Raw genomic sequence first — 13417 nt, 5'->3', positions numbered from 1 at the left:
CGCCTTGGCGAGCTCCATCTCCGCGTCCTTGATGAGCGAGTCGAGGTCCAGCCCCAGATCGAGCCCCATGTCCAGGCTCACGCCCAACCCCTTCTCGATCTCCTTGCTCCTCGCCCAGTACTTGTCCTCCAGCATCGCCAGGAACTCCTCCTCCACCTTCTCCACCTCGAACGCCGCCGCCGCCTCCTCCGGCGCCAGCTCCATCAGCAGGCACGGCTTCTCGTCCTCCATGTCGCCGGCCTCGTCGTCCTCGCCCGCCGGCCGGCGAGACCGCGACCGCGAAGACGAGATGGTGCCCTTCTCCATCGTGATGAACCCCGCGCCCTCCTCGTCCACGTCCTCCACGCGCCCGAACGCGCCGCCGCCCTCCATCTCCGCCACCGAGTTCTCGATCGTGATGAACCCGCCTCGATCGGATCGGAGCGACGCCGCCCGCCGAGCCGACCCCGACGCCGCCGCCGCCGCCGGAGACGGCCGGTTCCGGAGGCAGCTCAGATCCGGCAGGCACGACGCGTAGGATCCCTTCCCCTTGTTCTTCCTCTCCGCTCTTGCATGGCCTGTTCGTGATCGATACACGTAGTAATTAATTAGTATTTACTTCTTAATTCGCAATTAATTAACCACTACACTGTTATTTAGCGCCATAATTAAGTGATTAACTAGGCTAGCTAGGGTTTCGTTTCTTCCTTATTACCATTGGCGCCGCCATGGTTTTCCTCACGCTCCATCACTCTGCAGTAGACGCTGACGGTGAGCACGGCGCCGGCGGCCGCGCCGCCGAGCGGGAAGCTGAGGGCCTTGCCGCCGAACCGCGGGTTGGAGCTCTCCGCGGTGGCGATCTCGGTGAGGTCGACGGGGAAGGAGCCGAGGTCGCCGCCGCCCCTCGCCGTCGACGCCAGGTCGTCCACGAGCGCCGCCCACACGGCGAAGCTCCGCAGCGTGGCGCCGCCGGCGACGAAATAGTTGAGGAACACCTCGTCGAACGCGGCGGCGCCGCGCGACGCGCGCACCGGCGACGTGTGCTCCCCCTCGCCGCCCCTGCTGCGCCACCCCACCACCACGCCGCGCCCTTCCGCCGCCGGGGGGAGGCCGGTGACGTGCTGCACCTGGAGGCACACGACGCACCGCGCCCGCCGCGGCCGGCCGAGGCCGGCCAGCGAGCCCAGCAGCCGGCACTTCCACTGCCCCAGCCCGCCGCCGCCGCGGCCGCCATCGCCGCCGCCGTGCAAGAGGTTGAGCTCCTCCGCCACAAGCGAGGAGGAGCCATGGTGATGTGGCTTGCCTACCATCTTAAGCTCTTAATCAAATTAATTGGAAGCTAATTAAGCTATCGACCTGCTCACTGATCACTCAGCTAGCTAAGCTATAGCTAATTATAGTGGAGTTGATCAGAGGAAGAGAGAGCTTGGTAGCTAGGAGATGCATATGCTTATATGAGATTGAACACTACTGTAATTAAGTGGAGATTAGCTAGGAATAATATAATAAAGGTACAAGGGAGGTGATGATTTGGGTAGCATGGCATGTGCAGTGGCTATTAGCTAGTAGCTTTGATCTGATGGGAATTGTGGAGGCAGGATATATGGGGAGCCCTAATGTGGAAAGGGAGGACCAGTGTTAGGGTTTTGCACCATTGTTTAGCTCTCATGTGTTACTTGAACAAGAGGGCTGACTGTGGAGGGCAAAACTTTAGAATGAAGGATTGCTAGCTAGCTAGCTAACTTGTAAGGAAAAAGATGGATGGCCTATGCTTCTAGATCTGTTCTCATTATCTACTAGCAAGTTGGGATCTGGATTGCTCAATTAACCATGATAATATACGCGATCCCGTTCAAATATGATAATACTATGTAGATATCAGATCTGTCGATCTGGTACCCCATCGGTACCAGACCGATACCCATAGGTATCAATTGATACCCGTCAGTATAAGACGTCCTTCATACTTGTGTATCAGGCATGATACTAGATATTTGTGGTGTATCATGGCCTGATACTAGATACTTGTGGTGTATCAGGCCTGATACTAGTGGTACGTGCCTAATACCTATAACTACCAATCAGTTCACCAATGTTGATGCATTTGGTTGAGTATGATTATTCGATTTCATGAGAGGATAACCGTGGTAGTGACGAGCTCACATCAAAGAGGAGTAGCATAAGACTTCCTTCCATCACGCTCGCCAATGCCACCATCTCATCTCCCCTACTTCCCCATTCGTCACTTCCTCCTTCTTTCCCCATCGAAGAAGACGATAGAGATGAAAAGGGAGATCGAAGTGAGTGCTCACCCAACAATGTGAAAGACCAAGGGGGTGATGAGCTGCTCCTTGGTGGCTCTATCCTCGTCACATACGCTTCATCCACACCACCACTGACCATCTCGCCAGATTTGATCTTGCACAATGGATAGATGGATGGACGGGGATGCAGTCAGAAGGCAGGATGGTGTGGAAGTAGGCGATCAGGCAACTGCCCCCTAGCATTCCCGCTTAGAAATTGGCATCTGAGGCCTGGTTTAGTTTCCAACTTTTTCTTCAAACCTCCAACTTTTCCATCACATCAAAATTTTCCTACACACATACAAACTTCTAATTTTTCCGTCACATCGTTTCAATTCCAATCAAACTTCCAATTTTAACGTGAACTAAACACACCCTGATAATACTCATCTTTGCGCATTTTATCCCGTCTTCAGAAAATTTGAGACTCACCACATGTATGTTACGATCACATCGAGTCATGATTCACACTAATTAATAAAAACAACAAAATTAATTTCCGGATTAACTAGTAGGAAAGCAATGTACTTTCAGTGAAACTAATTAAATGTGGTGGTAGAAATCAGAAATCCTACCGAAGGTACTAAGATATATATGGAGTACTACAATTTTGCTTACTGGAGTAATTATATAATTCGACACTCACATCAAGTCAAAACATTGATATGAGTGTACCTAAGCTCTCAACCCCAACCTCAAGACGTGTACAGTACAGGTGGTGTGTGCATGCAAATAGGGGTTATATCAAATCAACAAGTAATATAATCTCCTCCCTAGAACTGGACCCCTATTAATCCTTTTGAAAACGTCTAATCAAACAAGGAAAAGATGAAACGGCGCGCAGGTGCATGAGAAGAGGAAAGAATTGGCTAAGTCCAAGGATGAACTTGATGACCCTTCAAGCTAGTACTACGTCCTTTGCTGGTGTCCATGGCAAAAAGAATTTGGGGATGGCCTTGGCCCTTGTGACAATTGTCAGTTGTCATGTAACTTGGCTGCTTTACTTAATTGACACCTAGACTCTACTTAATTGGTACTTAATTAGTCACCATCACCAATGGGTTAGCAGGACCACAAAAGGATATTGGTACTATTATTTTGGATTAATTCTGCATAGTTCTTGTGCTAAGCTCCCTCACTTTCTGCATGGCACATGTACTTTGTTCCCCTCCAGAATGGATAGTATATCTCTAACTAGCTAGTTCTGTTTCTACCCCAAATTAAGCGTGATTGCCAGTATGTATGTGGCTGCGAATTATTACCAGAGGTTATTTGTTTGATAGACCAAGAACATCTAAACATTTGTGTCCCAATTGTTAAAGTTGTGGCCATCAAATTTGATGCCACAACTTAGCTTGTTTGTGTTTGTAGGCAATGACTTTGTTTGAGAAGCTCGAGATTCCGAGAAGCAGCTTTCTAGTTTTTTTTTCTCGAACGTGTAAAACGATTACACGTCAATATATTAGAAGAAAAAAGTAATAGCTACACAACTTCACTCAGCCAGACCGGCTTATGCCAGGCGAAGGGGAAAAAAAGGCAAAATCAAAGCTGAAAACTTAGAAAAACTACGGCGGCTAAAAACAAGACTCCAAACAGCGGGAGGGGGCAGAGCCACGCTACACTCCCAACAAATCCCCAAAGGCGGCAATGCCAGCCAAAGACCACAGACGACCCTCCGAGTGGATGGACTCCAGAACCACTGAGACAGAAGAGAGCGCAGAGTCGAAAACCCTAGCGTTCTGTTCCTTCCACAACTGCCAAGAAACCAAAAGCACCAGGGAGTCGAAGCCGGCGAGGAGATGCTCAGGTAAAGCGGGCCCTGGTGCTCGGCCACCAGTCCTAGAACCAGCTGCCACGGGGGAGAGAGGGCAGCCCAGCCAAGAGGCAAAAGCACGCGGAGCCAGACCTGCCGAGCAAACACACAATTGAGGAGGATGTGGTTCGCCGTCTTCAGATCCTAAGCACAGAAGGGGCAGGCCGAGTGACTATCGATGCCACATTTTCTGAGCGCAGAAGCTTTCTAGTACTAATCAACTAGTGAGAATAGACAAAAGATAGGTTTCTAGCTTTTGACTTCAAATGCAATTTATTATCTATATTCTATATCAGAATTTGGTTGAGAATCTGAAATGTTTGAGAAGCTTAATTAGAGATTCTGTGGAAAAAGCTGTAGCTGGTAGAAGCTCTCTCAAACAGAAGCTATAACATTGCCACATCTAATTAATTAGTGTTCCTACATCATGTATTTCAGGTCTCCTTTAAATGAAGTTTTGCATGACTGGCATATATATGTCTATGAAGCAAACACTATCCTAACATGATCAAACACGGCCAAATTACTTGTGGCAAACTCTGGCGTTAATTTTAGAATTTACCCAACTACGACTCGCCTTGCTGGAGCACATCAATAAAATGCAGATCGATGGAGCATCGTTTCCCGATATGGGAAGGCGCGCGCACACATTTACACATACAATTGGTAGCTACCCGATCCTGATGCGCGATATATATATGGGACCGATCGATCGATGCATGCATGCATGTTTGTGTGCTTCTGTTCGATTCAATTGCTAATTAAGATTATAATTCTAGTTTGTTTCGCATATACGAAGATTTGAGAAGAAAGAGTATAATGCCCCTTATTAAATGGTACTACGTAAGAGTGTACAGGATAGTTGAGAGTAAAATAAGGAGAAATTTGAATGAGAAGTGATTAATGAGATCATTAATTAGTACTATATTTTGACAATTATTTTGAGATAAATTCAAATCCTATAAATACAATTATTATGGGACATGGATTATTAATTAACAAACTTGGCCTGCAAGTGTTAAGCTATCTGTGTTGGTAAGTACCCTGGGCACAAGTGGCATAGCTTCAGTATCCACTTTGGTTTGTCCAATCAAGTGTAAACCACATGCATATATATGAATGAGGCTTGTGCCCTGACGCAGGCAGGGTACGTACTAGCTCATCTCCTTCGATCGATCGATCTCCCACTTGATCATCAACGCGTGCATTGACAAACGAGTAAACCCTGCATTGGAACTATATTAATTTGAGACTTGCTTTGGACACATGGAGATTAAGATCGATCCATGAATCATGCACGTACGGTCCGAGGCAGATATTAGTCCTATATATATGCATGAACGTACACCTACACTATACACGCGTACGTCGATCTGCTCATCTGATCGATCAGAGAACACACTCTATCGATATAACTCCTCCGTCCTAAAAAAAACTTAATCTAAAAATAGATTTGGCTCCTCCTAGTATAATGAATATGAACTATCTCTTCTAGATTGAGTTTTTTTAAAGGGAGAGAGTATGCATATGCATGGCTAAGAGCTACGTACTAGGCATACACGTACCTAGGTGATCAGGTGGTCTAGCTAGCTAGCTATAGCTATAGGGCTTAATTTGTTACTAAGCACTAGTTTAATTAGTTGCTTTTAAATTTGGAACATTTTGTACTGCTGCATGCTACCTTGTCCATATATAGAAGTACTACATAACAATTCATGCATGCAGTGGTACCACAGTAGGAATGTTGGCATGGATCAAACCGATTTGCCTATATTTTATTTACTTATCATTGTACTTATTATTTGTATTATTGCTGTGCCTTGTTTACTCTTGTCTTGGACTTGATCCACGGGGAGAAATGCTTTTGGCGTGGCCCGGCCCAGCCCAGCCCAACAAACTCGGGTAGGGCTAATGGGTGTTAACAGTGAAATTTGGTAATCGGCAAAGACGTCATCGGCTTATAATCATTATCAGCTGCAGCATCTCGGAATCAGCCGATAGGAGTTATAAAGTCGTCAATAGTCGGATTCCTGCTATATTCGGTTAAGGAAATCAATCTACTAAAGGAAGCTTATCCCTAAGTTACCGAGTTTAAAGAGGATGCGGCATGACAATTTATCTATTAATTAGGAATAGTTTGTTAGTTTCCTTTTATCTTTAGGAAAGTGTGTTTAGTGTCCGATAAGGACTTTATATTTTCCTTTTTATCTTTAGGTTAGTTTCTTTCTTGTCCGACAAGGACTTGTATCAACCCATGGGTATAAATATGTACACCCGGGGTCTATGTAATATATCGCTACGATCAATACAATTCGGCGCATCGGCACCCTTTTTACTTCTACTTTCGTTTTTTACGTTCCGGCGGAACTTGGCACCCGACGCGGGGCTGCATCGTCTTCGATCTCCGGCGAAGGGATAAGTCCAATGTTCCGTCGGTCCAGGCAATTGTCTCATCTACATCGGCGTCGTTCAAGGTTGCACCAGTGCATTCGACCTCTTGGATTGCTCTGGTTTGGATGATATATTTGCCTACCTATTTATCATGTCTATGTTAATCTAGTCTTAGCATATCAATTTAGCTCTATCGGCTGTCTCTCGCTTTAGGGTTTCTGCCGGTATCGGCTAAATCGCGTTGCTAGATTAGATTAGCCTAGGCATCTACCACCCTGAAAATCAGTCAACGGCTTGATTGTCTAGATATTGTGTTTCTTTTTATACTTAGTGCTGCATCAGTTAAGTTTGATCTACTAAGTCGTGCTTAGAACCATAATCTCTAGCCTGCTTATTGATTGCCAATAAGGGTTTCATCGGGGTTTCAGCTGGTGAGTTATCTGGACGTTGCATCGGCTCATAAGGATTGCATATACATATAAGTTGGATTTAGCCGATGGCAACAAAGGTTTCATTGTTTAATTTAATCTTGTGGATTTCATGACATCGGACCTCCAGCCGATGGGTGCTTTAACCTTCGGATCAATACTTGTTCTACTATATCATATTGTTAGCTGATTGGTTTATGCAGGATTATATTTCTATATTACATCATCATCAGCCATTGGCCTTTATATCAGTATCTACATTTGACATATAGCCGATTGCTTAAACCCTATCGCTATCGGCTGGTATCGGCATCGGCTATTATCGGCTATCGGCTGGAACTACTCCATCGGCTTGTCAGCCGATCGGCTGTTTGATCTATTATTTGCAAATCTTGTCAATTGCAGGATTAAACTGACTGGCACGCCCGCATCTCATTAATCTTTGGACCTGCACAGGAGCTAAGCAGATCTCCCAGGCCGGTGTGTTCGATTTTTTTTCGTTAACAATGGGCCAATTAGATCATTTGGTGAAAAAACCCCTCATTTTGTTATCATTCCAACTAGTCCAAACCAACACCACACCTCATTCATCCTAAGACCAAAAAAGAAGAATAAAAAACTCTATATATCTCTCTCTCCCCTTAATAGCCATGTTAAGGGCTAAAACATACTGTATGCTATACCATGGGACAAAGGGAGTATATGCATCCAGATGCTCTCGACTCAGTTATGGCCAATGATGCCAAGCCTGCCATAAGATAAAAGTACTAAGCTGTGCAAGACATACTAGCATCAGCTAACATTATACTGTGATTGAAAAAAAAAACTTGTTACTCGAGATGCCCAGTCTACAGTAAACTTCATATCGATGGATGATCACCAATTGGTTCATGGCAAATCACAAAAACTCGCAATTCCTTTTCAGCATGCGAGCATATATGGTTCAATCTTTTTGGATTACACAAGCCAATAATATATTACACAGGATGTAATCAGAATTCAGATCGATGCATGTTTACAAAAACTGAATCCAATCACTTGGCTGAAATTTAACTCGATTTTACCTTTGATCATACTGCTACTGTTTACCAGCTTCAGCAGCGGAATCATACAGGCAGCTTCAGACTGACACAAGGTTTTCTGGACTAAATCACTACTACTAGAGATACACTCAACTGTCTGAAACCGTCTCTTCAGACGATGCACCGGTGTCACTAGTCCCAATGGCACCGAGGGGTCCGGCGATGGCAGCAGCCCTCTGGTTTAGATCCAGGGCGCCATCGCCGGACTTGAACAGTTTCTTGCTGAAGGCGCGCCACTCCGCCTTCCTCTTGGGCGCACGCTTCAGTGATCCATCAGGAAGAACATGAGGCTTCATTTCATTCAGTCGGTCTGCTGCAGAATGACCCGGAGCCTGCATGCTCGGCCACAGATCTGCATCAAGCCGGCGTACGCCCGCCATCTCGGCGTCCTTTGTCAGCCACTCAGGAAGATTGTTGATTGGTTCCTGGTTTATGGGAAGGAACTGAGCCACCCTCTCTGATGGATCTTGGCACCAAACTGCCTTGTTGTCATAGTATGACTTGGGAAGCTTGGACGCCCTCCTACGCTTGCTAGAACTTCTCCCATATGGGGAGGAAGCAACAGGGAAACCTCCCAGAGACAAATTTCTTGGTACATTGTCGGTTGCATGTAGGTTTAACATGCCCAGGTTTGATAAATGATGCTGCCCTCTCTCTGAAGTACGGGCGCTTCGAAGGTACATGTCACCCAATGAAAGGTCTGTTGGAGCAGAAAGAAATGGAGATTTTGAGCATCCAGTCCAAGAACTGCTTCCAACGTAATCTTCTGGTATATGTGAAGGCGGTGGAGGACCTCGAGCAGAGGATCTGAGTGATTGAAGGAAATCCACACCTAGAAGATTTCTTTGTTCCTTGTCCCATTGCTTAGCAAGATCCTCGGCATTTCTTGAGTTAGAAAACCGTAACCGTCTATCCCTCAACATTGCATTCCAGTTATTTGTCCCATACCTCCTAACTCCAATCCAAAGAAAATCCAATTCTTCTTCTGACCACGGGGAAGAGTGCCTTTTGTAGGAGTATGTCCCAAGCCTTTCTGTCAGAAAATGGGATCCACTGGAGGTGCCTCCACGAAATAACTTATCGTGCCTAAGGGCTAATACACTACTGTCTGGGAAACTATCCAATTTGAGATCTAAATTGAATTCAGGAGCCTTATCCAATATTCTGAACTTCAGTTCTGATGGCATGACACTTGGTTCCTTGAAATTCCCAGTAATCCACGACGATGATGGGGCTGGATCAAATAAATTTGAGTACGAGCTATGCATGGTTGAGGTTTCTTCATGATGTTTTTTACCGTGCATGGCATCCTTCTCCTTTGTAAAAAACAACCTTTCAACTGGATGGGACATTTGCTTTCGTTCATGAACACATTGATCCTGTAAATAGTGCAAATAAAATGCTTGAGATAATACAAAGCACAAATATCAAGGACTTATCCAATAAAGCATATGTAAGCACTTTTTTATAACACATGTATCAGCAAAACAATAGCTTGTAAACTAGATAGTGGTTCAAATAAAGAGCACATAGGATACAGTTTACTGAACACCTAGAGCAAGTATAAAGAAACAGAACACCCAATCCTACTAAAATGAACGGTACAGAATGTATTATGTACAAACCACTTCACTGCAGAAAGAAGTTCTCTCTTTAAATAAGATGAGGAATGTGGATTATGGACTAAAGCCAAAATGTAAGGTAATACTTCATGAAATATAGACTAATATTATCATTCTGACCTGATCTTTTAGTTTGTACACCGATGTCTCATCCAAACTGAGAAGCCTCTCTTGTGGTAATTCAGCACAATTTAGATTTAGGTTGATCTGCCCCAAAGAAAATCTACCTTTATTTTTCTCCTGGATTAATTGATCAAGGACCTCTGATTTTTCCTGCTCTTTGCCCCTCTCATCACTATCATCGTCCAAGACAATAATTGGAATATTTTTTGTTGAATCTTGAGACTCCAGAAGATCAGCTGCCTCAGATCTATTTGTTGGTTTCAGAAGATTAACATTTATATTTTTCCTTGGTGACTGTAGACAATTAGTCTGTCCATTACCATGTTCATCCCTCTTCACTTCAATAACTTTTGGTACTTCAATAGCGTCTACTGGTGTTCTGTTTGAGTCCTCCACTCTTGCATCTGACTCACTGGTTTCTAGCACCCTAGTGAACTCAGATACTGGTGTACCTTCTTCTGGGATTGAACTTTGGTTTGCATCTTTAGCAGGCTGCGAGGGAACCATATGATGTACCGACGATTTCGGAATGTGTGAACTAGAAAAGGAGCATTAATGAGTTCCGGGTTCATGTACTGATCAACAAAACAAATAGTACCGTCTTACCTTTTTTGTTCAAGCAAGTGGTCAACAATTACAGATTGTCCAGTGCTTGTTCCCGCTATAGTAACCTGTAAATAAATTCCTTTTCCTCAGTATTAAATAGAAGCTGTAGTTATTCTGAATGCTCTACGTGGTAAAATGCAAAAGCACATAGTCAATGAACACATAAACTATCAGGAGTGTAGCCTCATTGTGTATAGACAATGCAAGCAGTAGAGAGAATGCAGTCGCAATGACACACACATTGGATTTTATTTGAAGAATTTATAAAAGAAAAGACATGAATCTAGAATATGGTGCATAAGTGAATCACATAGAAGCTTTCAGTTGAAGTTACACGGACAATGTTGGATGCCTCTAGCCATTGCAGTCACAACATGCATTATTTCCTGACACTGGTATGTGCACTTGCAATAGTATTGCACATAGTCGCATAGAATGAACAAGTAAAACAAATGGATAGGCTTAACAAAAATTTTGTCAAGTTAGCAGTACTGTTATTGTACAAGTACGAGTACATGAAGATGAGGTCATGAGAGAGAAACATACCTTATCTTCAACATCCAAAGAACTGCCAGCAGTTTGTCTACACAAGGGTATAGCATCCAGTGGCGAACTTGGTGGGTTGCAACTTAGTTTTGAGCAATGTTTGTCATTATCTCTTGAACAACTTCCTGCTGCAGGCTCTTCCAAACCTATTTTGTTTTTAACTCGCCTATGAAATGTAAGCATAGGACTAAATCTACTCTTAGATTGGCTAGGCCTGGTAGAATTATTCGGCTGCTGATGAGAATTTACTCCCACAGAAACAGAGGCACTAGAATCTTCTGCCTGATTAGTTGTCCTGTCAGCATGCACACAACTGGAAACAAGACTTTGATTATGTGTGCCATCTATGCATTCTAATTTATTCTCACATGCGTCTCCTATTGCAGTATGAGTAGAACATATCTCAGGCTGTTCCTTTTGAGATAATGATTCACGTGACTTAAGTTCCGCTCGTTCTTTGCCTGGTGCATTTGCACTTTGTTTAGGTGATTCTTCCTTGATGACTTGCTCCCTTGAATCAAATACATCCTGTTGCTTTGTAGAGGTCGACTGCCAATTTTATAGATGAGAATAAGTATCAGATATGAATAAAGTTAGATCAACTTATGAATACAAAAATACAAAATTTTAGTATATACTCCAGCATTGAACATTAACACACCACAGTGATACAGAACAAACTTTTAGTATGGCATGGAACTTTATCACACAGCAGTTTTAAAACATAAACATATATCATGGTTTCATTAAACGATTTTTTATTATAAAGCACGATAGATTAGATTCCTGAAAAAACATGACTAGTGACATTTCTAGATATGAATATCTACATCATGTTGTACTGTTTGACATGGCAGTTTCATGCGCTCCTTGTGGAAGTGGTGCATATCAGTAGTAGTTATGTATTGTACACCCTCTTTAGGAATGTAACAGAGTAACATCAAATGCTAAAATAGATAGTAAGGGTGACAAGTCAAGGTTCCTCACAAAATTATCTTCCTCTAACATGTTATTATCGGCACCAACCCCATATTTTGGGGATAAACTGCTGACAGGAACACTACTGGAAGCACCAGAAGACTTGAGATTGGTGCCATCAGCTGTATAGACATGTGATGTAACACGCTTCCTCTTGTAGGTTATCATGAACTTGCTGCTCATCCCTGAAAGAGCCAATGTGATAAAACAAAAATCAAGCTGTATATAATGTACAAGGTATGTTCCCCCATGCTGACAGCAAAGAAACAACTGAGCAGCTGTGAGTAAAGTTCCGGTAGTGATACAAAAGAGGTGAAGCAAAGGCAAGGGGAACAGCACCTATGCAAGAATGAAATTTCATTATTTAGATCCCTGAGCAGGATAATAATCAACAATGACAAGTGTACTTAAGCGAAAGCCTACATCAGGGAATAAGATGGTGGTGAAAACATTCTCTTTCAACTTTCTAGAATTACAAAAGTAGAGCTGCTTATCTCTATCAGTGAATTAAACTTGAGTGATCGAACAAGAACCTCAATCTTTTTCCATTCAAATACAGATCAACACCTTGTGAAGAAGTAGATAGCTAAGACAACCCCATTCAGAAAGTGACGCACATATCTACATTAGGAAAATTTAACCCAGTACCCCACCCATCAATCAAGCATTATCATTACCCTAAATAGATAACCCCTCATACATTTTGAGCCGGATGCGTGGTATTCCCCCATCCCACTTTCCCTTGTTTAGATACACTAGAGAGCATTGCTACTCCAAAAATAGTACAACATCTCCTCCTTGCAACCATCCCACGAAGCATAATCAATCCTCACAATTCTACATACAAACTCCGAGCTCCAAATCAGCGCCACAGCTTTCACCAGGCATGAGCAAAATTTCCATGCAAAAGAAACACATGCAACCACTCCCCCCCCCCCCCCAAACTAACCACCTTCCACAGCAAGTCAGGCTCCTCCTACCCTTTCCCCTCGCTAGAAGAAACCAAACCAAATCAAACGAAACAATCCGCTCAAGGAATCGAGCTAGAACGAACGAACGAACAAACTTGGGGGGAAGATAACCATTACCTCGATTCCGCGGGATGGCGGCTTGGCAGCGAAGAATTTGGGATAATCTAGAAGGAATTCGGGAGCGGGAGGAGGAGAGAGAGAGAGAATCTCCCTTCTTCTCCTTCTTTTTCTTATTTTTGTATTATTTTTTTAAAGGGTGGGAGAGGGTGGAAGGGAATGGGGGAGTGCGGTGTGCCTACCTGCCATCGGTTTATTGTTGTTGCTTCTTCTCTCTCGTTCAGTGTGTGGATGGACGGAAATACCCCCGAGAAACCATGCATGGAGGAATTTCTGAGGGAGGGTAGTTTAGGGAATTGGCTAGTGATGTTGGACGCTTTAGAGCTGTGGGCCAGGGGTGTCAGGTGGGCATTTGGGACTGTGCAGCAAAGTTCGCGGGTTTCCCGTGCTCCCCTCCAGTTGAAGTAACTTTCCTTCAAATCCAAATGAAGAACTCTTCCAGAAAAATTCAAAACGAA

General features: G+C 44.0%; 1 protein-coding gene across 2 annotated transcripts; it reads right to left on the bottom strand.

The window, feature by feature from the left end:
* Nucleotides 1–7763: 7763 nt before the first annotated feature.
* LOC4331145 (uncharacterized) lies at nucleotides 7764–13130 on the bottom strand. 2 transcript variants are annotated; one of them, XM_015771414.3, is made up of 6 exons: nucleotides 12960–13130; nucleotides 11881–12210; nucleotides 10894–11442; nucleotides 10348–10412; nucleotides 9739–10279; nucleotides 7764–9375 (listed from the first exon to the last, which is right to left on the bottom strand). In XM_015771414.3, the coding sequence occupies exons 2-6, from the start codon at nucleotides 12052–12054 to the stop codon at nucleotides 8086–8088; spliced, it is 2619 nt and encodes an 872-aa protein (XP_015626900.1). In that variant the 5' UTR covers nucleotides 12055–12210; nucleotides 12960–13130; the 3' UTR covers nucleotides 7764–8085. The 2 variants fall into 2 exon arrangements, with proteins under 2 accessions (XP_015626900.1, XP_015626899.1); XM_015771413.3 differs by having other exon boundaries at nucleotides 11881–12056.
* Nucleotides 13131–13417: the final 287 nt, after the last annotated feature.

This window comes from Oryza sativa, chromosome 2, assembly GCF_034140825.1.
Source record: "Oryza sativa Japonica Group chromosome 2, ASM3414082v1".
In the NCBI taxonomy this organism is placed as follows: Eukaryota; Viridiplantae; Streptophyta; class Magnoliopsida; order Poales; family Poaceae; genus Oryza; species Oryza sativa.
The sequence above is the reverse complement of the archived record's forward strand: the minus strand, read 5'-3'. Positions and strand labels throughout refer to the sequence as shown.